Raw genomic sequence first — 26356 nt, 5'->3', positions numbered from 1 at the left:
ACTCTTCAAAACAAGTGCTTCTCCTTCACACAGGGATCCAAACCAACATTAACAAACGGCAGCTTGTTCACACACGAGTCTGTCTGAGCGACTACAAGTTATTAAGAAATAAATCAATGCTCCAACGAATGACCTGACGAAACTTAATCTCCTTTTGATTTTGTTCCCAGAAGTTTCCATTTTTGGGACAAATCTCAAGAAAGTAAAAATCAGAGGCTGTTAGAACTTTAAGACAAAATCCAAATGTGGTAAAAACTCCCTAAAATGTATGTTTTAATTTCAATATTTGCTACATTTGTTGTTGGACCTTTAAATACCTTAATTACAACAATAAAATCAAAGATGGTGGCCTCGTGTCTCCGTACCGTCGCTTCCTCTCGACACATTTTCTGTCCTCATGTCAGCCGTCACTACTCAATAAAACAACAGAAAACCCTCAAAAGAAAACAAACAGAATTATAAAAAGGACCTTAAAGAATGATCAAGTCTGCCTCTTGAAGGAGAAAATCACCGAATCGACTCGTCGGTGGAGACAAATATCTGCCGATGCGTGTCGGTGAAGTGATCATCTGTTTGTTGTGACATTCTTCGCGCTGAGGTCGAAAAGGTCCGATGGCAGTTCAGAAAACATCTGTCCCTCCTTTCTTAACCCGGTCCAGAGGGTTTTTTTCTCGACGGCTGCTCCTCCTCTGAACATTTTTGTCGTCTGTAGGATTTGTCAGCCGACGGTTAAGCCAGGCTCCTCTGTCGCGGCTTGATCCTCAGATACAGCTGGGAAATAAAAGAGAGGAGAGTTTCTCATTAAAACATCATTAAGATACTGACTCTTCTTACATAAGACTGTTGAGTAACGAGATCCTCAGAGCCGCTTTAAACCCGATTAAAACAGATGAGATTTAGGGGGAAAAAAAGGAAAAGTGACACAGGCACGGTCGACGGTTCAATTCCCTGTGGCGCTCAGAGAACAGAGCAGGACGTCAGACTGTCGCTGCTTCAGAAATAAATGCTTGGTAAACAAACTGGGTTTGTTTGTGACCTCTGCTTCTCTTACAGTCACACATAACGTGACCTTCACCACAAACTCCTGATCAAACTACACCTTGCGTAGGCGACTTTATTCAACAGCAGGTGATGAAACACACCTTCATTTCTTTCTTTCTGTCTTTGATAAAATCTCAAAAGTTCAATCAACTTTGACCGTTAGATGGAATCACGACTGTGGTGACTGCTCACAGGGATAATTGGTAAGAAGCTGTAGCTGACGAGCATTATGTCTATGAGCAGTCAGATAAAGATAAACAGTCAGCTCACCCCCAGCAGGTTGCGGGGGATGTAGCCCTCCCGGTCACCACATCTGGCCCACCACCACTCCGTCTCCACCTCGTCCTCCCGTCTCAGCACCGTCATGCAGTCGCCCTCGCTGAAGCCGAGCTCGTCGTCGCCCTGAGGCTCGTAGTCCCACAAAGCGTACACCACGCCACGGTTCATCACGCCCATCTTCTCCTGAACGCCTGCCGGGACACAAACAGAGAGGAACCGTCTAGAAACTGGATCCTGTCAACAACATCACAGACAGCCGAGTGGAAAGTTCGACCCATGAAACATCTGAAGGGAACGTCTGCATGTTCCCACAATACTTCACTGAGACTCCTCAATGACCCCTGAAACCTTTTCAATGGCTCTTAAATGTGCAACATGTAAGAAATTTAGTTTAGTTTAAAAATTAATGCATTACAGTGCATTTTTGTTGTTGCAGAGATATCTACTAAAGTTAGCATGCTAACCAGTCTGTGGGTTCTTTGAGGAGGTTCCAGCAGATCATTTCAAACGTTCTCAAGGTTTGTTTCACTGGTTTTTGGGAGTCTCCATGATTCCATCGGAGGATTTTGGATAGACTTCAAGGGCCAAATGTTGATTCCAGTTTAAAGCACCCACCCTGGGTTTTTGGTTCACCACCTTCACCTCCAAAACCCACAGAATCACAGAACTTTCTTAAAAACACCAAGGACTCCTTTAAACTCTTTCAAATGTCTCCTTATGGACTCTGGAGCGCCACTGTGGTTTCCCTGCACTCCCTCATGACCTTCAAAATCCTCACTGACTCCTAAAACTCACAGAAGGATCTCCAAACATCCTCTACAGTGTGCTGCTCAATGTTTTGTCTCACCGTAGAGGAACTGAGAGCACTGGGCGTAGCCTTCCTCCATCTCCTCACATTTGTCGGCGGCTGTCTGCATGTCGCTGTACGTGGTGGCGAACACCGCCGCCCCCGACTCCACCAGGAACTTACAGACCTGAACGTTGTTACAGGAGGCGGCGCAGTGGAGCGGCGTCCTGGAGGTGAGGACAGAGGAGAGGTTTGAAAGACTTGGTCGATCTGATGAGCCTGCACCAATGTGGATGTCATCGTGCTACATAGCTAGCCACAAAAATGGTGACTTCAACATGACGTCACGTTGGTGAAACTGGGCCACGATGTTCTGACTCGAACTCACCAGCCGTCGCTGTCTGCAGCGTTGGCGTTGACACCGTACTGAACCAGAAACTTGACGATCTCGGTGTGACCGGCGCAGACGGCGTTGTGCAGCGCAGTGATGCCCTCATCGTTCGGCATGCTGGGGTCGTCCACCTGCAGGACGGACATGTGATCAGCTGTTCTTCATACAATCTGATTTCAAGCATTTAATGTCTTTACTGTTAATCTCAGTTGTAATGTAACACTAAAAAACTTAATTTACCGATTATAGCACATTTGAAATGTCACATTTGAAAGCAGCTCTAATATAACATGATACAACATCATTTATTCCTTAAATACGATCAAACTTCATGCGTTTGTAAAAGTAGTTATGAGTTGTGTCAAACTGGTGCGACTCACATCGTAGATGACTCTCTGAACCAGGTCGTACTCGCCTTCCAGAGACGAGTCCAGCAGCAGAGCCAGAGGGTTGAACTTGACCCGCATGTTGTGGTCGATCCGCTCCGAGCCGACTTTACGGAGGATGGACTTCTTACCCTGCGACGAAAAAACCAACAGAGAGAGAGAGGAAGTCTTTTATAAATCATCTCGGTGAAGCAAACATACTTCCTGTACGTGATGTCACTGAACCCGAGTTCTTAAAGGTAACAGGACGCTGATCCTCTTTCTGAGAGCGACTGGTATCGTTCATGAAGATCTACGTCAGAGACTTTATAGAGTGGACATGACTTCACTAACTTATGATACGTCTTAACTTATTCATTTATTTATTTATCCATTTCTAAACACCTTCATTTATTCAGGGTTGGTTCACTGAGAGAAATGCTCCTCCTCCCGCTGAGCACAGGAAGTATCACCCATTATCATTTCCTCAGTGACCTTAACAGGAAGCTGGTGGATGCCGTGACACTCACCGGCGGCACTGTGACCTGTCCTGTGACCTCCGGCGGCTGCAGGTTGACGACATCATCTCCCTGCTCCACCTCAGCACAGGTGGGGTAAGGCGGAGGAGGGTAGGGGGGGAACTCATCTGCAAAGTAGTCATGAGGGCCGGAGGTGGAGCGACACACCTCTTCCTCCTCCTCCTCTTCCTCGTCCTTGTCCTCCAGAGGGGGGGGCAGGGAGCGGCAGGAGGCGGGGTCAGGGATGGGTGAGCGGGGGGGCAGAGGGGGCGGGGTCAAGCTGTCCTCTGGACTCTCAGCGAGCGGCTGGTTGTAGCCAGCTCCGGTGCTGTCGTCGACCCTGAATGTCATGTCTGCAGCGCCGCCTCCGTCCTCGTGACCCCCAGGACGAGTCCCTGCTGGACCGGCTGTCTCCATGGGGATGGTTTCCATGGCAGCCAGAGTGGTTTTCTGATAGAGCAGCTTCTGGATGTTGGGTCCAGCCGGGCCCTCGGGCTCCGTGATGGAGCTGCGTTTCTTCAGAGGCCGGGGGGCGTGGTGCAGCCGGCGGCGCAGGGCCTCCAGGTCGGCGTCGCTCGGGTTCCTGTGAGGGTTGGACAGGAAGGGGAGGAGCTTGGTGGGGCTGAGCGGTCGTGGGGTGCCGCGTTCTGCCGTCTCTGCTCCAACACCTTCGCCGTTACCAAGGCAACTGTTGTCAGCCTCGCTCCCGTCAGACACACAACAGCCAGAATACATGACGCCGCTGTCTGAGCCGGCAGACTGATGCCCCCCGCTGGCCGAGAGGACTGGCTTCCCGTACACTGTGAGGGGACAGAGACGCTGACGTCAAAACCAAAACCAAAACCAACGTGTGTTATCCAACTGAAACAATCAATCAGTTCATTAATCAGTCAGCAACTATTTTGATAATCGATACAGACTGCAGCTGTATTACCTCTGGGCTGGCTGCGGGGCAGTGTGCCCTGGCCGCCTGGCTGGTAGCCCTTCCCTGGCGTGGCCTGCTGGGTGTACATGGAGTAGATGGACGAAGCCGCCAGAGTCTGAGGCTTCTGCAGCACGGTGGGGGCAGCCTCCGAGAGGTCGGGGGTGTACGGTCGTATGGCGGCGGCCGGCGGACTCTCCTGTTTGTTGGGCAGAGGGAGGGTGTGGCTGTGGCTGGAGAGGACACCCGGAGCCCTCAGGTGGCCACCAACCGGACGAACCTTACCAGGAAAGGTCCCGGTGCTGTAGGGGGGTTTGGAGAAGGTTGGCGGGCCAGACGAGGAGAACGGTTTGGGCTTACTGGGAACTGGAGGTGGTACCGCCATCTTGGACAGACCTTTACCCGAGGCCTGAAGGTGAACACAGAAATAAAGAGCATGAGACTGAGAGGAAACTAATAAAATCACTTAAACAGAAACCGACACAGCAGAGCCTTTCCTTTATAGCCCCGGGACATCCATCAGTTTTAGCTTCTCAAACAAAAGTGACCGAGGGGATTCTGCTGACATGAGGATCTGATTTTAAGTTAATTATTTCACCTCATCAAAGATAAATGAACATGAAGTTTGTCCACTGATACCTTATTGTCCCTGAGCAGGCTCTCAGTGGTGTGATTGGTCCGTGACGGGACAGGGGGCGGGACGTCAGACCCGGAGAGGCCCTTCTGGTCTGTGGGGGTTTTACCACCTACAACAGGGACAGTCATCAACACAACACTGACATCTTCCACTGTTTGACTTTCCCAAACAGAGAGTTGCTTCGTTCATTCTGGGTTTGGTTTTTTAAAGTAGAATAAATTTCCAGCAGCCGTATCTGACACTTTTCAAAACAGTCCCATCACGAAAAGTAACAAGAAAGGCAAAGAAATGTTCATCTCTCAACAAAGACGTGTGAAGCCTCCCTGTAACCAAAATGGAGCCGTGACTGACCTGAGCTGTGGCAGCTGAGGCTGGACATGCGAGGCAGGGTGGAGGCGTGGCTGTAACCTCCACCAGATTCAGAAAACGAGCCGCTCCAGTCGGAGAGTTTGGTTGTTTTTGAAGCCATGAAACCTATAAAGAGCAAAGAAACAGTATATCCAGAACACTGTGGGACGCTTCAGCTTGGACGGAGGACACAGCGTCAAAGACATTAAATAAATGAGGTCATCCTCAGTACCTGAGGCTGGTTTAGCTGGTCTGGGAGGCGGCTTCAGGGACGAGTCGGGCATGGGCAGGGTGGCGGTGCCGTCCGGGTACGCCGGCTTCACCAGAACCTCCTGGCGGGCCGGCACCGGAGGCCCCTGAGAGCTTGTTGTGGAGGACGACTGGATGTACGGCCCCACCGCCGCCACTCTGGAGACCACTCCGTGCTGAGGGGCCGCTCCGTCTGAAGCCACCTGGAAGGAACAGAAATATTAATTCAGAGTTATGAACAGCTGCAGCAGAAAACAGGAACAGGAGAAAAGTTTGAGAAAGTTATCTTCACTGTTGATACACTGGTTACTTTAAGGTAGCTAATTCAGAAAATGAGGCCTGATTTGGCCGCTAATATCCCGTTTAGCCCTGCGCTAACTTGAATGAGGATAAAATGATTGAAAAGAGTGATTGAAAAATTTAATCTGTCCACTGTTTTACAGCTGCTTCTTTCACAGTGTAAACTTGGGCCCAGTGTCCACATAAGAGTTTTTTTAGAGCGCCACTGCCTTTTTTTCCTGTTCCCAATGAGGAGCAATGGATGATGGTCATCACTCTCATCCTCCTCGCTCTGATGTCCCTCAAATAAAACACAAACAGGTAGTAAACCACAGAGGATCAGTGTGGATCGAGATACTGAATCATGTGCAACGTTTTTTCTCTCAGCACACAAATGCATGTGGACATGAACCCTTATGGGAAAAAGTCTTTTTTGGCCTCACGTGATAATGTAATTACACAGTTTGGCCACTTTGTCAAACTGGCTTCAGAGGCTGGCGCTCCTCCAGAGGGGATTTTAGATCCATGTAGAAAATAACTAAAATACTTTAAATAACTTAAACTAACTCCAACTTAAATGAAATCATGTATATTTTCCTGGTGTATTTCTGTCTGCTTGTGTTCACTCACCGGCAGGTTCTCCTTCTGCTGCAGGGCAGCTTTCTTCTTCCAGAGCCGCTGCCGGAGCTCGGCTAGCCGTCGGTCCATGGCTGCCACCTCCAGGTTCCTCTTGTTCAGGCTGTCTCTCTGCTGCTGCAGCCTGCCGCTCTGATCCTGGTTCAGCTTGTTCCTCAACTGGAAGTCGGGCAGGAAGCTCAGTGAAAAACAGGTAAGAAGGGAGGAAGCTAATACTGCAAAGTCTATATTAGCTAGTTAGCTTTGCTGTCCTGCTTAGTTCAAGCTAGCCACACTGGTTTCTTGCTGTACAGTAAGCTAGTTAGCCAATGTGCAACTTTTGTCAGTCTTTCTTGGTGAGTAAAGCCTCGTGTTGAGGCAGAACTTTTACCACTGGACAGTCTGATCATGAACTTTGTTTCACATATAAACTCAGTGACACCTTGTAGGCAGCTGGACTTGCGAGATCAGGTGGTCATCTGATGTCCAGGCTGATTGAATTGATTGAACCAATCAGCATCCTCTGAGGAACTACCGGCAGCTACAGGTGTGGTTCAGGCATGCTATTACCTTTACCTTTTATCAGCTCTTTTGGTTGTAACTGTCTGTCTGTGTCTAATTGCAATGGAGGATTACTGAAGGTGTCTTGAACTTTTTCTCAGTACCTAATCAATACGATGTTGGAGGTCTGATCGATCTCACCTGCAGCTCTTGATAGAGGCGCTCCAGCTCAGCCGTGGAGGAGGTGTTGTGGTGATGAGGAGGAGGAAGAGGATGCTCCAGCCTGTTGCTCCTCAGCGCCTCCAGCTGGTCGCTCAGCTCGTCCACCCTGGACACGGCGACCAGCAGCTCCCTCTGCTTCTGCTGGAACAGCCCGGTCATCTGCTCGATCTCCTCCACTGACACACAACACACACACATGAAGGCGAGGACTCGATACGAGACCTGACTTTCAGTACTGATACCAAAACAACAATCAGCTGTCAAACCTGGAAAATATTATTTAAATCAGGAAGATTATAAAAGTGAAGCTTCACGGAGCTGAACAGATGTTAAAGGATGAAACCGTTACAGTTACATCTGACATGACAAGCATCGTGTCATCTGCATAATAATGACCCCGAGTCAGGGTCAGCTCTGATCTCATGTGGTCTGACGTGATCTCTGCTGTCTGTTTCATGGATATACTAGATGTACACTGAATACATCGTGCTGGTACACACAGGACAGTTTGCTGCTGTGGTGACTCAGTTTAATTACAAACTGCATGTGGTAACTCTGTTTTTAGCAGCTCTAAAATTCATTACCAGACACCCTGCGAGGTGACAGCACTGAACCGTTCACAGCAAGTGTTTAAAGCCACAATGGTGTTTTAAAAGCAACATAAACATCATGTCTGTTACTTTGTGTGTTGCAAACTGAATCTGCTTGTTTGAATATATTGTTTCTGTCTCTTTAATCTCCCACTTTCACATTTTTCTTCTTATAACTTTTGTTTCGAAAAAGCTGCAAAATGCTAGTTTGCTTGCTAGCTAAGGTGCGCCTTTATTTCATTCTAGATAAGATCTGATATTTTGCAGTTCTCGTGACGTGTTTGTGGAGGTAGACTTAATAAATCACACATTTTCTTGTCCTTGACTATTTTGTTTACACCAATTTTTCAGATGCAGAAATATTTTCTTACAAATCAAATCCAGTGGAATATAAAATCAATGTGTGTTACACGTCTCCTCCTAATGTTTGCACAATCATCCCATAAAGGAAAAGCAACTGAAGCAGCTGGAGATAAGTGGTAGCTCCGAGATCCCAAACTGATCTGAAAAGAAGATGTTTTAAAGCTGAAGCCTTCACTGTAGCTGCTGAGATAAAAACTCGATGCTCGAGCTCGACCGCATCTCGAGGATGTAAAAACATCTCTTCAGATCAGTTTGTGATCTCGGGGCTTCTGCAGACTGTGATTACAGCAGATGAGCTGTATGGAGTCATTTACTTTATTTTTGGTCTCCAGCTCCTTCAGTAGTTTTGTGGACTACCAAACTTCACCTGACTTTCATCAGCATGGAGGGAGGAGATGATGACTGGATTTAACCTGTTGGCTGAACTGTTCCTTTAAATGCATACACAATCAGAAAGGTCACAAACACAAATGACTTCATTCTGTGCGTGTTTTTGAGGAGGAGCGTAAAACTTGTTCTGCTGAGAACAGACTCAAAGATCTCCCTAAATACGGCCTCATGTGCTGGATGATGTAATTCCTTTGACGGCCACTAGATGCTTCTTCAAGAAAAGTCAGTAACTATCAAAGATGACAGTGATGAACACAAACTTCAGATTTCAGGATGTTGTTTCTGCAGCCACAATTTAAACTGATATAAATGTGACTTTTAACACAGAAATCCTACAAAATGTAAAAAACAAGTCACCCAGACCTCCATCACACTGACCTAGTTTGCTGTTACTGAGGCGTTTCTGCTCCACCTGGCCCCTGAGGGCCCGGACCCGCCTCAGTTTGGCCTCCTGGTTTTGTGCGTTCTCTCTGAGCTGCCGCAGTCGCTCCTGTTCAGACACCTCCTGCTGCTGCTGCTGCCGCTGATCATGCAGCTTCAGGTAACGCAGCCGCTGCTCCTGAGATGCCCAGAAACACAACATTCGCACGTCTAGATTACAACCAAAGTCAATGAATAGACGGGAATGAGCATTTATTTTTGCCAGGTGGCAGATTTAGAAGATTTTGCGTTAACGTCGCTGTCTGGACATTCATGAACAACAGTGGAGGAGAGAATAATAATCACTGATTGTGGCTGTTTGCAGACACCCAGAGCTGGACGATCACACGTCTACTCGTACTGAGACAGGACAAAAAAGGTGCTGCCGTGGAGGAAGTGAGTGAGGAAGTCAGACTACCTGGTAAGTCATGGAAATATGTCTCAGCACAGCATAGCTCTGATCGATCCGAACTCCATTCAGGAAACAAACATTTTACAAGTAGTTTGCTTGTCATCTGGCCGACAGACCTGACGCAGCATGAATTCAGACTTTTTAACTGATGTTGTTATTTCAGCTGATTATTCAGCTTGTTATTTCTGATCCATTTAATGCAGAGAAATCTCTTTGTTTTGGGTTCATACTGATGTGGTGAGACAGATTCATTCAGTCTACGTCTACTCGCAGCTGAGATCTGGGCACTGGTCAGCCTCAGGTAGAGTGACGCGTGAGTAACCTGAATTAATATTCACTTCTCGTTTGGTCCGAACGCACCATCAGTCATTCAGTCAGTCAGGTAATACGTCTGTATCAGCAGTTCGAGGTGTCGCACTCCAAACAGCAGCAGCCACAACATAATACTGGTAATGTACGCTGGTAGAAACAGTAGAACAAGCGTTTGGAAAAGCAGTGGAAGATGAATTCGATGGGTTGTGTGTGTTTGTAGGGAAATGAGAGTGATGGTATTATTAGCAGTAGCAGCGTTAGCAGCAGTGAGTTGGGTGTGTTGTACCTTGGAGGCCAGCAGCTGCTGCTGGGCATCGATCTGCTGCTGCTGTCGGGTTGCCAGATCCTGCAGGTCGCTCAGCGTCACGTCCAGACGAGGAGCTGAGACCTGCAACACACACACACACACACACACACACACACACACAGAGAGAGAGTCAGAGTTCACCTTGTAATGAACAAACTTTCAGAGATGCAGTGCAGCCTTCACTCTCCTGCAGTATTCAAAGTCGCAATACGCAACTTTCTGTGGAGTCAAACTACAGCGCAGATGACGAAGACTCTGACGTGCTGTTTGCAGAGATGTTTCACTTCACTGTTGTTAGTTTGCAGTGAAATTTTGTTAGCATGCACGTCTGCAATCCATCCAACAACAGCTCAAAGCTATCTGCTGCTAATGTGTCCTTTTTACATTTATATTTCAAGAAAACAAATGATAAACCAAATATAACAAACAGACTTGGAGGTGGATTTTGTTTCTCTTTGGATTGAGCTAGGCTAGCAGTTTCCCCCTGCTTCCAGTCTTTGTGCTAAGCTAAACTGGATGCACAGACGCGGATGTGACTCTCACCCCGTTCTCCAGACATCTCTCCGTTTTCCCCTGGCTCCTCTTCATCAGCTGATCTGCAGCTCTCGATCCACCTGGACGAGAAAACACAGTCAGTGTTGATGCTGAACTTTTACATTTCAAACTACTGGATGGATCCAGTAAAAGTTTTAATTTGCTTCGTTGATGATATCGTGTGTTGGATTTTGGGGGATTGATTGGCAGAAACAGAAAATGATAATAATGTTTTCATTGCCATATAATCACCTGAAACTAATAACTGTTGTGTTTTCGTCACCTTAGAAAAAATGACGTTCAATCATTCCTTCGTTAAAAAACACAGATTTCAACAGTTGGAAAAATGTGCTTTTGTGTCCATATCAGTGCAAACCATCCAGCAACATTACTACTTGTGTCATTATTTAACCATTTGAATGCAGAAATGTTAAATATTACAGATCACTGCTTGAATCACAGATACAGACTGAAGCAGATATCTCACAACTTCTTGTAGCTCAGCGAGGAAAAAACAAAATGTTTGTTGCTGGTGTGAAAACTGTGTGGGAGGATCTGTTTTCACATTCAGCCTCTTTCTGGAAGGTACCACAGAAACATGGACGCTCGGTTCTGACCAGGCATGAAAATATTAAGTCATTTCTTTAATCAATAGTCGGCTGCCTCAACAATCAATCATCCATTCATCATTAATAACATTCAAATATAATATCAGTCTGTGAAAAATGTCTGTTTGTAGTTTTTAAATGACAAATTACTTTTATTAAATACATTTGGATTTATTTGAAAAACAAGTATCAGTCATCTGTTATTGTCAAATACTCGAATACTTGATGTGTATTTGTGCTCGTCTGTCGATTAAGACATTTGTAATCGGTTAAATTCTTCACGGTGATTAAATTAAATGTGGATTCAGCCTGAGGGACGTTTGCTAAAAGCTACAGCGAGGAGCTGGTTTATGAAATGAATCTGTATCTTTTGTTTCTTCAGTCGGATCAGTGGGTTTGGAGCTGAAAGGGTCACAGAGAGAACAGGCGTCTGAGCACGTTGTTGGTTTGATGATTTGATTTGAGGTTAAAACAATATATTTTTTAAAATTGAGCCTTTGTGACCGTCCAGGTTGAAAATGATCCGACGGAACAAACTGTGCGACTCGGACTGTTTATCAACCGACAGAAAGCTCGGAGAGGATTTCCTTGTTTTTAGGACAGAAAAACAAACCAATGACAATCCATGAAAAAAGCAGCAGCTGCACACTCGACTCGCTTCAGTCATAAGCTGATTACAGTCTGTCATCTACTGTGGTTACACACTGAACCTCCTCTGTTACTGTACAGCTGATCCTGCTGTTGATCTGCCCCACGCGCTGTCAGAAACTACTCCATTACTGCGAACACTGCGCCGCAATTTGATTCATGTTTTCATACTCAGTGATTTCACTTCCTCATCAGTCAGAGATGATTCTGTTTCATTCTTCCAGCAGTTTGTTGCCTCTTCACAGTTTACTCTTTGTTTACGACTTCACCGCTGCTGACGAGCACTTTTCACATTTAGTAACATCAGTTTACAGTTTCTACAGACAAATTAAACGTCCCTGAGTTTTGTAGTTGATCACTTAAATAATTCAGCACCTGTTGAATCATTTCTGTTTCTTTCTGGTCGGCTTGGTCATAACGCAGTAACGCACACGCCGTGAATCAGAAACAAAGAAGAAGACGACTGTGTGGGAGTTTTTGGATTATGTTAATATCATGTTAATATCATCATCGTGTCTACTGTTGCCCTTCCTGCCCCCACAGGACTTCTGACCGACCCGAAGGAGTCCCAAGTGCAGCAGCATTGACATGATCCCTCACTGATCCCGCCCCACCCTGCCGCGGTGTCCAGGTGTTTCTTACCTGACTCTCGGCCTGGAGCTCTCTGGTGATGCAGGAGGTAACGAACCTCCCCCCTCTGCTGCCCCCATCGCTGCAGCACCTCCAACATCCGCTCCCCGTCTCCAACCACGCGCTCTTATTGGTTAAAAAAACAGAATACAGACGTGTGATCATGAGACAAAGGATGACGAGCTGTGATCTCAAGGTAACAAGCTCCAAAATGCCTGGACGCCTTTTGGAAACTCACCCGAGCCTCTCCACATCTCAGCGAGGTAACAGTCGCCCTCTCCGGGCTCTTTGCAGAGCTCGACCACATCTCTGCACAGCGTCTCCGGCGTGATGGGAACCTCGCTGAAGTGCTGGTCGTTGTTGCTGAGGTACACGGTGAGGAACATCTACAAAAACAGACATAATAAGAGCCGTTATACATATTTTCCTCACAGATGATGTCGGCTGGATGTAGGAGCATCACTAGCAGCTGAGAACACCGAGCTCAGGTCTGTGTGATCAGTTCATGGTGGATATTTCATCTGCTGATTCGTGTATTTTTAGACTCTTCAGCTTCTAAGTCTTTGTCACTGGTTTCACCTGTAAAAGTCCTGGACTGTCACTTCCTGTTAACACTGATGAGACTAATGACGGTCAGTCACACAGAACAGGAGATGCCCAGGTGCAGCTGAACAACATTAAAACTAGAGCTGTCAAAAGAACGACCTTCAATTATTCCTTCTCCAAAACAAACACAGATTCAAACCACCGAAATATCTGTTGCTCTGATCCGGAGCCGTTCACCGACGGGAGGAGAGCTCAGAGATTACTTTGTAAGTTCTGGGATTAAAAAGTGGATTTATCTTCACTCCTGTTTATCAGCCTGACTGCAACGGTGATCTGGAGCTGACTCTTCACTGGTTTGAACTTTCTTTAGTTTTGCATGTTTGTAGTTCTCTTGTGTTGTTTGGACTATCAGTTTCTTATCAGAGCTCACTTTTGTTCCATCCTAACTGCCTTTTTGTGTCTTATGTTTATATCCTTTTGTGTTTCACCTCAACATTTTCTTTCACAGTGTATGAGTGCTTTTTCTGTTTACAGTTTGATTATTGAATTGAGAGTATTTATTGGCAGCTTTTCGTCTGACCAAGTGTCTGAAACAGGAAATACAGACACAACATTTCTGTAAAACGCTGACATGTCTGTTAACAGATTGTGTTGACAGTTAAACCAGTATGAAACCTGCCCTCTTCACCTTATTGCAGCTTCTTGTGCTATTTAAGACTAAAACAGATATTTGTGGACACACTGTAACTCCCATGATGCACTGGGCCATCTGGTACTCCAGCAGGGTATCTGTTGCCAGGCCCGGAGCCAGATCGCCTCCCACAGCCCGCCAACCTGCACGGAGGCAGCGCTCAGCCTCCACCAGTCTTTATTTATCCTGCAGGGTGGTGCTGAGCGACGACTCGCTCAGAGGCTCGCCGGAGGGCGCCGAGTTTGAGGATCTGAATCTTCATCCTGACAGCCCCGAGCTGGTTTCAGTCCTCATCTCCTCGCCGTCTTCACACCGCTCCTCTCAGTGTGACGTGAAAAATGAGCTGCCGTCTTTGACCTTTCTGTTTGGTTTTCATAAACGCCGCTCGCTGCAGAGCAGAGACTGACTGCAGCATCATTTACATGCAGATGTTGTCGGCTGTTGCTGAGGTCGAAATGAAGCTCAGGTAAAAACACGAGTGAGAAGAGTCTCCCCAGAAAAATCAAGTCACGCTGCTTCTCTGTGGTAGAAAACCAGCCCCTGATGTTTCACAGGGTCAGTAAACTGTGATTCGTCCTTCATGGTTTCACTGAGCTGTGTCTTTGTGTATCCAGCTTCCTCCTCTGTCCTCATTCTGTTTTTCAGCTGCATCCATCAACAGAAATCTGTTGTCTTTTCACCAAACTGAAGCCAGTGTCAATACTGTGAGGAGACAAGTATCTACAGCAGGGTAAAGAGCAGCTGACTGACAGTCTGACGCCTTAATAAACCACCTTATACTGGAACAGGTGTTTGTTATGACCAATCAATCACTGGTCACCACATGACATCATTCGGCACTGTGGTCCATTAGTTGGTCTGCACAGGTGGCTGCTGGGAGATTTCTCATGCTACTATCAGCTCAAGCACTTTAATCAGCGCTCTTGTCAGAGGAACAACTAAGTAGGCTAATCAAGAAACCTTTTAGTCTCCCCTTTAATAAAAATAATCATAAAATCAAGGGAGCGGCTCAGCGACAGAGATGAATTAGCCTCTGTGAGGAGCAGCCGGCCTGCTGTCCTACATTCAGCGCTGAAGGAAACTGGAGCGCCGAAACTTCCTTCAGGTTCTCGCAGATGAAGTGGGTCACTGCTGTCAGTCGCCGAACCGAGGTCCACCAGGAAACACTGCAGCCAATCGGAGAGGAGAGGCTGTCCGTCCCTCAGGACGACAACAGGGAGGTGGAGTGAGACCTCCTGCTGACAGCGAGGCTGGTTATAGAAGCTCAATACGTCCTGAGTTCAGACTGAAGGTGTCTGTGCTGAAAATACTGATCGTACTCAGTGAAGGGTGTCGACAGAAAAGCTGCTGTGCACCGACAACACCCAGCTGCAGTTATTAGTGTCACAGGACCTGAGAGACGCACATACATGTAGATAAAAGTGACTTAAATCTGATGTGAGTGTGTCCCAGATACAGCACATTTTAAATGAAAGGTGTAACTGGAGCCTTTTGTTTCAGCGCACAGAGTCCTTTTCCCACACAGGACAGGTTCTGGTCAACACTGGTATTAACACTGAACACTTAAAAACAGGAAGCTGCAATACAAGTGACAAGACGTCTGCCTGTCTGTCTGTCTGTCTGTCTGTGTGTCTGTCTGTCTGTCTGTGTGTCTGTCTGTCTGTGTGTCTGTCTGTCTGTCTGTCTGTCTGTCTGTCTGTCTGTCTGTCTGTCTGTCTGTCTGTCTGTCTGTCTGTCTGTCTGTCTGTCTGTCTGTCTGTCTGTCCGTCAGCAGGCCGGGGCCTCGTTAGACTCCCGGGGCTGCAGCTCTTAATCCGGGCCAGGAATTAGCACAGCATCACGCTAGTTAATACCACCGGCCAGCCCATAAACCCCCCACTGCTGCGAGGGAGGAAATTAATGACCCGCGACCGTCTGAAAGACGTCAGCAGCTTCTCCAAAAAACAATGAGGAGTCATCAGCGTGAAGCTGCAGCCTAATCCTGAGCGACCGGTCGATGACGAGACGCCACAGCAGCACGTGTTCACAGTTAAACTCTTCCAACAACCGACAAAAGAAAACATTCTTCGTCTGTGACATCTGGCGTTTTATTGTTATTGTACACTTTGTGTTACTCTCAGGATCACGTCTTTGTATTGAACCTCCACACTTTCTCTGTGCGGACTGAAATGTGTCGGAGTAAATCAAGTGACTACCGCCAGAATAAACCCAAAACAACTGACGAGACGTGAACGTTATCTTCATCTTAAAATCTGAATTTTATCAATTTGTCAAACATTTGCTTCTTCTGATAAAAAGACAAATATAATTATGTTTGTTAAAGCGCGACGCTGACGAACAAACATTAACATTTGGGTATCTGAACTAGGAGTCGACAGATTATCGGCGTAGATATTCAGCATTATTCAGATTACCAGATTGCAGATAAAATAAACTAATTAAAACACTATCTGATTGGTTACACGTCACGATAAACAGCCGATAAACACTAAGTAATCTGAATCTGTAAGTCACTAGAAACTAAAGTTATCAAATAAATGTAGTGAAGAGAAAGAATAAAGTAACAGAACATGGAAATACTCAAGTCAAGTACCTGAAAATTGAGAAAAGGTTTTCATTTTTACTGCAAATCGTTCCCAAATATCAGTTTTCAGTCTCCTTGATTTCTTTTTTTTTTTAATTCTATAATATTCAGATCAACATAGTTTACATAATGTATTAAAACAACCACATTACCCCGCCCGTCCCACCTCGTACCCAGGAGGGATCAACCTACGTAAAGAGTGGCCTTAATCTCAGGCCAGCAGACAAATCATGAATGAACCAAACATGTTATCAAAGAGAGAAACGACAGGACAAAACATATAAATACATACAATCCTGTAAGTGCACTAAAAGAAAGTGTGTCCGAAGAAAATAAAAGAGAAATAATGATACTTATTATAAATAAAGACACATCAGAATCACAGCCCCGTCATAGAAACGCTTCACGAGATATATTTCTGTTCTGTCTGCATCCTCTCCTTCATTTCTAATAATCGACCCCAAATCTGAACTGACAGCATCCAGGAGAGGAAGGAGGGCTTCCTTGTGTTTCTCAGTGCTTCCCCTCCATCTGGTTCCTGGTTGGCTGCCTGTCTTTGTGTGTCTTTGTGTGTCTTCTCCCTCAGTGTTTGTGTGTCTGGCCGAGGCCTCGTCCAAGCGACGTCAAAACGACGTTTCTGAATATCTTCACCCTGGCAGTTTTCCAAAAGCGCCGTTCTCACTGACCTGAAACGCCGTTTACTTTTCTACAGAAGCCAAAACGCATAGAAAAAGTTTTGTTTTAAGAAATACCGGGCCTGACGCTCCTCCTGCCCGCTGCAGCCAATCATCCTGCACACCTGCAGCTCATCCACCAATCAAGACTCGACACTTTAAACCCCTGATCCTCACTCCAGTCTTCATCAGTCAGTCTGTGTGCTGACGTTCACACAGTGTTCTGATCACCTGATTAATATTCCTGTGCCTCAGATCCACTTTTCATCTGCAGTCGTCAGCCTCCTGCCTTTCAGAGCCGTTCAACAATAAAATCAAACCTTAACCCTTTAACTTAGAAATACATCACTCCAACAGTGAAGCACAGCACTGTGTTAACTTTAGAGTTACAACAGCAAAGCTGATCCGGCCTCTCGTGAGACGATCAAACACATCCGGCAGCTGATCGATGGCATTATTATGATCTCACGTCACACTCAATCAGACAGGAGAGGAGAAAACTCAAATATGATCAGATCGTTATTGGAGTGAAGAGGCGACACATCAAACTGGGTTATAAATCCCCGTGTTCGTCAGAGCGACGAGCGGTTTGAGCCTCGTTCAGTCCCGGTGTGGCTGTGACTGTTTCTGCTCGAGGAAACGTGGTGGCAGCTGGCACGCTGCAGGTCACATCCCAAATGTTTTGTAGGCGGCATGGACGGCTGGAGCCATATGGTCGACAGCATCACGTGACGCACCAGTATTGGATTAACGACATGCACGCACACACACACACACACACGCCTGCTGTTCAGGATACCACAGTCAACAACATGAACACAGGACGCTTCACTGAACTACTGCTGACACTCTGACACCAGGGCTGCTCTCTGATTGGCCGCCTGCTGTGCAATTAAAATATATATATCAGGATAATTCACACACACATTTCCTCATCAGTGATTAGCCTTGATTAATTATTGGCTTGTCCCTGTGGCCTGTTCAAGCTTCACCATGAGGTCACTAACTAATACAATTAACCAGCAGTCAATAAAGACTCTGGACCCTGCTGCCACGTCTGAGGGCTCTGACCCAACAGTCGCACGTCAGCCAGGATTGAAAAGCTTTCTGAATACAGATATTTGGGTATCTGGTTGGATCGGAAACTCACATTTAAATTTCAAAAACACTTGTTAGCAAGCCAAGACAAAAAACAATGGTTATTTATGCAGAAACAGAAGTACTTTCCCCGTGTTCTGTAGGAAACGGATCACTGAGGCGGTCTTTTTATCTGTCCTGTCATCTATAGACCTGCTTCTCCACTCTTTACTCCACTAGACTCAGATTCATGGCTGTTATTCCACTCATCGTTGTATTGTATGTTAAAAACCTTTAACAGTGACAGCCATCGGTTTCTGTTTCCAGTGATTATATAATGCTCCACGTTCCCGGGATAAACTCTGACTGCTTTCAGGTTCAGTGCTCCGGACACACGGACCATTTTACACCGTGCGTTTAAACAGTTTCAGACTCTGATTACAAACTACTCTGCATTTAAAATGTAACTGTTTCTAACTACATGCTGTCATATATGGTTGTTTACCGTTTGTTATCTTTTAAGCATTTTTATTCATCCTCTGTTTCTTATCTGTTATGTTCATTTTCACATTTTAATAATTGTAATGAATTCAGTTTGAGGGCGTGGGTGTTATTATACCAAGAAAAATAAGAAATGGCAACTATTTTTGCAATTTCTGCCACAAAATCTGGAATTTCAGGTCGCAACAGCCCCAAAAAAGCCGGTGAAATCCTGGAGGGACGGATTGTTTGTCCACTGGACCTCAAACAGGACAGTGCAGTAATATTTCAGGTTGTGTGACTGACAGCTGAACAATCTGCAGGCCAACACATCAGAGCTGGTGTGAACCAAACCAAACAGGTGACGCGTGAAAGCACAGCGATGAGGATGGTGGTGATGGTGTGACGAGAAACCCGACGAACACCGAACAAACTGTCTGATTTACCGTCAGCATCCGGCTGTAAACGAACATGAAGGTTACAACTTCCCTGTTTCAGTTCCTCATCGCCTGAGGAACACTGAAATAATACTGTTCCCATAAATGACCTTGAGTGTGTGTGTGTGTGTGTGTGTGTGTGTGTGTGTGTGTGTGTGTTTCTGGTCTCTGTGGCAACAGTAACCAAGCAGCACGGCGAGCTCCAGCGAGCCCTGCCTGCACCACTGTGAGGACGGCGTATAATGAAGAGGGTGTGCTGCGTTTTAAAGGAGGCAGGAGGAAACAGTGCCGGAGTCAGTGATGAGCAGGTGAAGCTGCGGCTCAAACACCAACAGATCTGCAGCAGACTCACCTTCAGTCAGACCAGCCTGCTCTCTGACAGCAGCTGACCGTGGCCGGCGTCACACTCGACCATCTGAATAATAATCAGGTCTGCAAACAGGAGAAGTTCAGCTCTCCGTTTCCTCAAACACACCTTCCTCCTCCTCATCATGTTCCCGTATTAAATGTCATTTAATGTGCAGGAGGAAGAGACTCGATCGTACGTGCAGATAAAAACACGTTTACTGTTTCCTGACGGTTCACAGCTGATCGCCTCAGAGCTCACGTTCACTTTTTTAAATCCAAGCAAAGCTTTGGTGTGTGAGGCTCCTGCAGCCATTTTGAGTTTCACTGCTAAAAAATGGAAATTATAACAGCAGTTTTTCTTATTGAACATGCTGTGAGGTGGTGATGGAAATGATCTGGGTCCAGCCTGAACCTTAAAGCCTGATCTGAGGTTTAATTCATAAAAACTTCAGAGACAAAAGACACAGTCAGACCTTCATCCATCCACACATTTTGTAAGTAAACGGTATCATTATCTTTTAAAAATGTCTGAGGAAAGACACATTTTACTTTGATTTAAGATGTTTTACCATTGATTGATTCCATACTGAACAAAAGACGTCAACTCAACGTCTTTAATCCTACAGGGTTCAAAATTCAAAGGTTTTTATGGCGGCCAACTTTCGCACCTTGCAGCAGAAGCCCCGAACCCTGAGCCTCAACCTCAGCAGCCTGCATGAGGCGTGTGCTTTCCCTGGAGAGCTATAGTACATACCGTCATCCAAGCTTTTATTCAATAAGGCTTTAAACAGCTCTCCTGGCAAAGTGCAATAAACTGGAACCAGAAACTAAACTGGAACCAGAATCTCAGCTGGAGAGAGGATGATGGTTCACAGCCACAGTGAAACGTGGTGTTAGATGTTTTCAGACTGCTTCACAGAACTGACTCCACCCGGACCGAGCAGAAGCAGCACTCCATTCCTCGGAGATGTGCTCCGCCCTCCGGTTTGATCTTTGTGGAGGAGGATTCATCCTGCAGGAGGACAACAAGCCTGTACACCTCAAAGCTTTGACACAACTACTGAAGACCGAGGAGCCCTGGACTGTCCTCCACAGTCACCCGACCTCAACCACATTCATCATTTCCGGAGGCACCTGAAACACTGTCAGAATAATGCTGGGATAACATGAGTCAGCAGGTTTCACTCTCACTTGACTCGCGGTCTCAGACGTTTGGACGGACACATTGTTGTTTTACGTATGTTTATGTGACTTGTTGGCTTGAATCCTTTAAAGTAAATGTTTGGTATTACAGACGACGGCTCGGGGCGACGGTTATCGTGAGGGGGGACAGAAACTGTTAACACAGGACCTCTGATTTCAAAATGAATCAGTGAAGACTGAAACAAACATTTGATGCTTTCAGCTTCATGCAGTCGACTGCAGCCAGAACTGTATCTGGTGGGACTGAAGGTGAAAACCTGCGAGATCACTTCAGATTATATCAGCAGCTTTACTCACAATCTTGTCGGTGCGGCCGTAAAGAGAAACATCAACTTTTGTGACAGTTATTCTGCAGCCATATGTTGTCGTCATCAGGGGACGGAGCGAGGCCGAAGACTCAAACTCAAAATGTCAAACTGTTCAGCAGCAGTAAAACTGGATTTAGCTGCAACTGCAGAGTGGACGAACAGGTCAAAGCTCCTCTTTTCCTTATGAACCAGAGGAGGGACAGCGGGGTTGTATTATCAGTGGTGATCAGTGCTGATGTCAGAGCGGCAGGTCGTGACAGACGACGTCGAGCTCGTCTGTGTTTCAGTCACAAACAGAAAAACTGAAATCTCAGATCGTCGTCCCGTTCTCTGAGACGTGATGACGTCATCACTGACGAGTGTGATTACATGTTCAAACTGCTGCAGGAGACTCACAGGTAAATGTTTAAAGGTGCAATGTGTGAGAATTATTGTTCAAAACATTCAAATAACATCTACAGAATGTGAAGAAACAGCCGTGTTGACGTTCTGTCAAAGACGCCCGTGTGCTGCGTTCACATCCACTGAAGTTAGCATGCTAACCAGCTAGCCCCCGGCATGTAAACCTCTTTCTCCCTGCATGTGCTGACAGTATAAACACCACCACTGCCCTGGTAGTCGGGCTAGCTGCACGGCTAACTGAAGCTAAAAGTCGCTACAGATCATGGACGCATCAAACTAATACAGTTAGCAGCAGTTAGCTTTATCCTGCTGTTGGTGGCCATTTCTTGCATATCACACCTTTAAAATGTGACATTAGTGGTCTGACTCACTGGAGGACAACCCTTTTCCTTTTGTGTGCAGTGGGAATGTGTGAACTCTGCATTCACACCGGGTCAGTGGACTTTTATCACCTCGGCTCGTAACATCTTCACCGGCCTCCTCGCTGCCTCCTGCTCGCTTCTGCTTACTTTAGCTGGTGTTGTTTCCTGTTTCCGGCGCATTCGCTAGTGAAACACGTCGTCATCGACGGACAACGTAACGCTTCCGACAAGAATCACAGATGTGCTGCCTTTCCTGGATTTTTAGAGGGTTGACCCGTGTTTAAACAACCTGTGTAAACCCGCAAATGTTGGTGGGAAAGCAGGGTTAGATTCAGGCGTTACTCTCCTCCTTTCTGCTATCTTTGTGTTTGCATTTTGAAAATCCCCGTCGCTACAGAAAACAACGAGAACCTGCGAGCTAACAACCTAAACGCTGAAAATGAAGGTGATCAGATTTCTGAAACGAAAACCGGGAACATTCCCAGTTCTGTGGTTAATGCTGTTCACAGGCGCTTTCTCTAAAACGAGACGTTCAGTTTGGACCACGGAAAATATTACAACCTCCACTAACGAGGTTGTGTTTTTTCATCGTGATCGTTTGTCGGTTTGTCGGCAGGATTACACAAAAACTACTGAACGGATTTTATTAAACTACGATGGAGGACGGGTCCACAATCCGGCTGTGTGCTGACCCAGATAAAAGGACGGATGCAAGAATTTATTCTCACTTTCTTTAACACTGCGTTAAAACAGCGTTTTTCAACATTTCATTAATTTCTCTGGGAATAATTCATGAATCTGGATGAAATAACTCAGGTGTATTCAGGCGGCTGGTATCTGTGAGTGAGTACAATCCAAAGATAAATCCGGATAAAGTGGATTTAAATATGATTAATTTGATATCGGATCAGGCTTGATTGAATTAGAGGAGGCTGTCGGGCCTCTACTCAGTGCCGCCAGGTTTCATGTTTATGTTTTTAGTTAATTATAATAAAAATGATAATAATAATAATAATAATAATAACCTTATTTTTATAGAACATTTCATGCAAACATGCAGCTGAAAGTATTAAAACAAGAGGGAATAAAAACATTATAATAAAAATGTAGCAGAAAAAAAGCAGCAGTTGCAGTAAATTAGAGACAAACAAAAGAACAAATAAATGATATTAACTGATGCAGTAACTCCACATTAAAAGCCAAACTAAAAACATGAGTTTCTAATTCCTTTTTCTAAATTAATGTCCAATTCTGCTGCTTCACTTCCTGGTAGTGAAACAATAAATCACTGACACATTTATGTATTTGTGTTAAAAGTCGCCACTTTTAACTAAAATTGTAGAATGTAGATTATTTCAAAGACTCATAAATAACAGAATGATGTCACGATACATTGGAAATCATGTTGACGGTCCTTCGGGCTGCACTCGGAGCCCGAACCTCACGTTCACTTCACGTTAAAGCTCTGGGATGAAAAAATGAAACTCCAGCTCACAGCTGAGTGGTGCTGATGAGGATGTGTGTTACCATGGAGACAGTAACAGATGGAAACCAGATGAATGGATCATAAAAAACCACTCACCGGCATCATGTTGGCAGGTTTCAGCTCAGACCTTCACACCTTCACACCTTCATCCTCCTCCTCCTCCTCCTCCTCCTCCTCCTCCTCCTCCTCCTCTGCTGTCTGTCTGTCTGTGTCCTCTTTATCTCATCTGCTTTGTGACTCCGAGTCTTTATCTCGCAGCTGCTCTCAGACCTGTTGCAGTGCAGCAGGCCTCCCTCTCAGTCTGCTGTCCGACCTCTCTGCAGACACAAGAAGAGGATGAGCTGAGAGCAGCTCGTCATGAGGCGGACCGGAAGCAGCTCCCACAAACAAACAAACAAACAAACAAATAAACAAAACCCGCTGGTTGGTGCTGATGGAGCAGGAAGAGGAGCCGCTGCAGAGCCGTGATCCTCCCCCGGTGCATCCACCACCCGTCTGACTGAGCGCTGCTCGGATCACAACCGCTCAGTCAACAGACCGGACACCAGCACGTCCGGTGCGAGCTTTTCACAATAAAGGCGTCGTCTGGAGGAGCAGCGTGGATCCTGTGATGAAAAGAACCCAAAGGTCACATTTGAGTTAAAGTAAAGGTGTCATGTTTAAATATCCCGTTAGTAAAAGCCACCTGTACAAGTTGTACTGAGTAAAAGTCTTAATGGAGACATTTTCATGTCTATGTTTTATTTTGTTTTACTACTAGAAAACCTTAATGATCACAAAACACATGAGTGTTCTCGGACTGTCCTCTCTGTATTTATCCCCCCTCCGTCTGAAACGCTGTTTTTTAATTGTATCACCGCCTTTTTGCTTTTTAAAAGTAAATTATTGGCATAATTGTCCCACCATTTTCTGTTTTATTTTGAAGGACGATGTCTCCACGTTCCGGTGTGAATTTGTCCAACTTGACGCAGCTCATTACTGAGATCTCCTAGCAACGGGAATAAACTCCTCCTACTCCTCTCTCCTCAGTGTGTGTGTGTGTGTGTGTGTGTGTGTGTGTGTGTGTGTGTTACATGAATATTAAACAGCCGTCCTCATTAATATTAATTAGGTAGACCTGCAGAACCGGAGTAGAGCAGCATGAATGAACTGATCCTTCACTGTCACAGCAGCGACCTCTGCTGGCACAGATCTGATGTTCTCACTTCTTTTATTTAGCTGCTGTCACCTTTAATGTTTCTATTTAATACGGTCACATTAAATGTTCATTGATCCAGATGATGTCAAACCCTCCGTAAAGATGTTCTGCTGACGTCAGAGCCGGAGGAGGTTCTTCTAACAGGACTGATGGAAACAATAGATTCATTTTAAAACAAATTGATCTTAAAGGAGGAAGTAGAGAGACGAGGCCACGCCCCTTCCGGTGAACCCTATGGAACCTTATTTTGAAAAACCTTTGTCTGGTAGTGAATAAAGAGAGAAATACTGTATTGATCCTGTTTGAATTGAGTCATGATTCACACATATGAAGAGAAAGTCCAACAAATGATCTGTCGCTCGTATAATAATATAATGCAATAGATCATTACAATGAAGATAATCCAAACTTTCCCAAAAACAGATACATAAATCATGTGTGACAGTAGATTTTTTATACCAACTGAATTTTTATTTTCCATGACAAAACAAAAATATTTCACACATGAAAAACATGTTTTTTTTCCTGCTGAATATTTTTACAGATGAAAATAAAATAAAAATTAAGGAACTTGGAAATGTGGAAAACACTCCTGACAGCTTCACTTCTCTTTCTGTCTCTGTCTCTTTCACTTCTTCTGTGTGACACTCACATGATTTCTGCCTGCAGACAAAAAGGTAATTGTGTGTTTTTAACGAGACTTTTTCATGTGTGATTTGTGTCTTTTCTCCTGTAAAGACTCGTGTTATCAGACTGTTTGTGTCTTCATTTCTGTCTGATTGTGATTTTATTATTATAATGTCAATATTATAATGTCAGTGTCTTTCAACACTGTTTATTACTTTTTTAAGGTTTTCATGAAATAATTCATTAATTATTCTCTGATATGTTACTTTACGCCCAAAATGAGCCTTTTTGTGTTGAGTTTGATTTAATCAGCAGCAGGAGACAAGTTGGACTGTAATCTGAGCTGACTCACTGCTGAGAGATGAGGTTCTGTCAGAACCGGTCTGACGGCCTGGAAACTTGTTATTCTTTGACTGAACCTTGATCAGCTGTTAATTCTCTGACTTCTCTGATCTACACACACAACAGTGAATCAAATACAACATGTCATGTGCACAGATGTGAATCCCTGACAGTCTAAAGATCTGACAGATCAATAATGAAGTCTTGTACTTCTTTCTCCTGTTTGACTGTTAATGTGTTCAATGTATTGATGTAGTTTAGGAGCAACATGTCTGCTCAGCTGATTCATAAACAGCAAAACACTGATATGATGAGAGTTTATGTGAAATGGAGGTTGAACCACAAAAAGACTCACAGATCGTCTGTGAAGTGTTTAAACAGGCGACCCTGTCATAATTAAAACAACCGTAGACTGTTTATAATCTGATATCTGGGTCTGATCACATTTTAATACATCACAATCAGATCTAACAGGAAGTGAGTGTTTCTGTGACTTCCTGTACAGACTGAAGCTGCTGGGAAACTGTCAGCAGTTCATCTGGAAACAAGCCTGTTTATCTGTTTACTGAGCAGCTCTGTAGTGACTGTAGATGACTGAGGACATCTAGTGGACTGACAGCAGAACTACACCAGCTGCTCTGTGATTGGCTTCCTGGCTGCAGCTTCCACTCAATTGATTCTTCCTGATGGATCAATAAGAAGCTTCTTCTCTCTCAGTTCAGGATTCTGCTGACCATTATCTTCATTATCAACTTAGTTTCAGCAGTTTTTCTAACAATCCATCAGCTGTTTAGACTCGACTATTAATAAGTCTGACATCCAGCAGCACAAAGGTTTAAATTATAAAGACAGTGAAGAAGTCTGAAGCTCATGTTTGTTATTTTTGCAGGAAAAATGAGTGTAAATCATTCAAACTGCTGTCCTGTAATGATCTGTCAATCAGCTGATCAATGAATGGACTGACAGTCTGAGCTCTGCTCCAGTGTTTCCTACAGATGAAGGTAGAAAGTCTCTGTGACTTGATGTGGACGTGAATTCAGCAGCTTCTGCTGAGCTGAAATATTCATTTTGGCTTGTTGAAGCGTCTTAACTGCTCTTTGTGGTCTCTGTGGTCAGAAACTAAATGTTGAGCTGGTTTTACTTTAAACTTCATTCTGAACTGTCAGATTTGTGTTTTTATCATTTGGTGTCAGAAAGCTTCATTAGTTTCCTCCAGTCAGACT

General features: G+C 45.2%; 1 protein-coding gene across 1 annotated transcript; it reads right to left on the bottom strand.

The window, feature by feature from the left end:
- Window positions 1-36: 36 nt before the first annotated feature.
- Window positions 37-23085, bottom strand: tp53bp2b (tumor protein p53 binding protein, 2b). Its single transcript, XM_073488297.1, has 18 exons — window positions 23063-23085; window positions 12607-12754; window positions 12381-12494; window positions 10492-10562; window positions 9928-10029; window positions 8876-9056; window positions 7134-7330; window positions 6447-6611; window positions 5521-5740; window positions 5292-5414; window positions 4943-5049; window positions 4316-4712; window positions 3394-4181; window positions 2879-3016; window positions 2496-2629; window positions 2168-2334; window positions 1312-1511; window positions 37-771 (listed from the first exon to the last, which is right to left on the bottom strand). The coding sequence occupies exons 1-18, from the start codon at window positions 23069-23071 to the stop codon at window positions 730-732; spliced, it is 3303 nt and encodes a 1100-aa protein (XP_073344398.1). The 5' UTR covers window positions 23072-23085; the 3' UTR covers window positions 37-729.
- Window positions 23086-26356: the final 3271 nt, after the last annotated feature.

Source organism: Pagrus major, chromosome 1, assembly GCF_040436345.1.
Source record: "Pagrus major chromosome 1, Pma_NU_1.0".
In the NCBI taxonomy this organism is placed as follows: domain Eukaryota; kingdom Metazoa; phylum Chordata; class Actinopteri; order Spariformes; family Sparidae; genus Pagrus; species Pagrus major.
The sequence above is the reverse complement of the archived record's forward strand: the minus strand, read 5'-3'. Positions and strand labels throughout refer to the sequence as shown.

Excerpts from the sequence above, each read along its gene's own strand:
- tp53bp2b (XM_073488297.1), bottom strand. Across the intron at positions 12,495-12,606 it reads TGAGATGTGGAGAGGCTCGG|AGCGCGTGGTTGGAGACGGG; the intron begins GTGAGTTTCCAA and ends TTAACCAATAAG. Across the intron at positions 2,335-2,495 it reads GCTGCAGACAGCGACGGCTG|GACGCCGCTCCACTGCGCCG; the intron begins GTGAGTTCGAGT and ends CCTCACCTCCAG.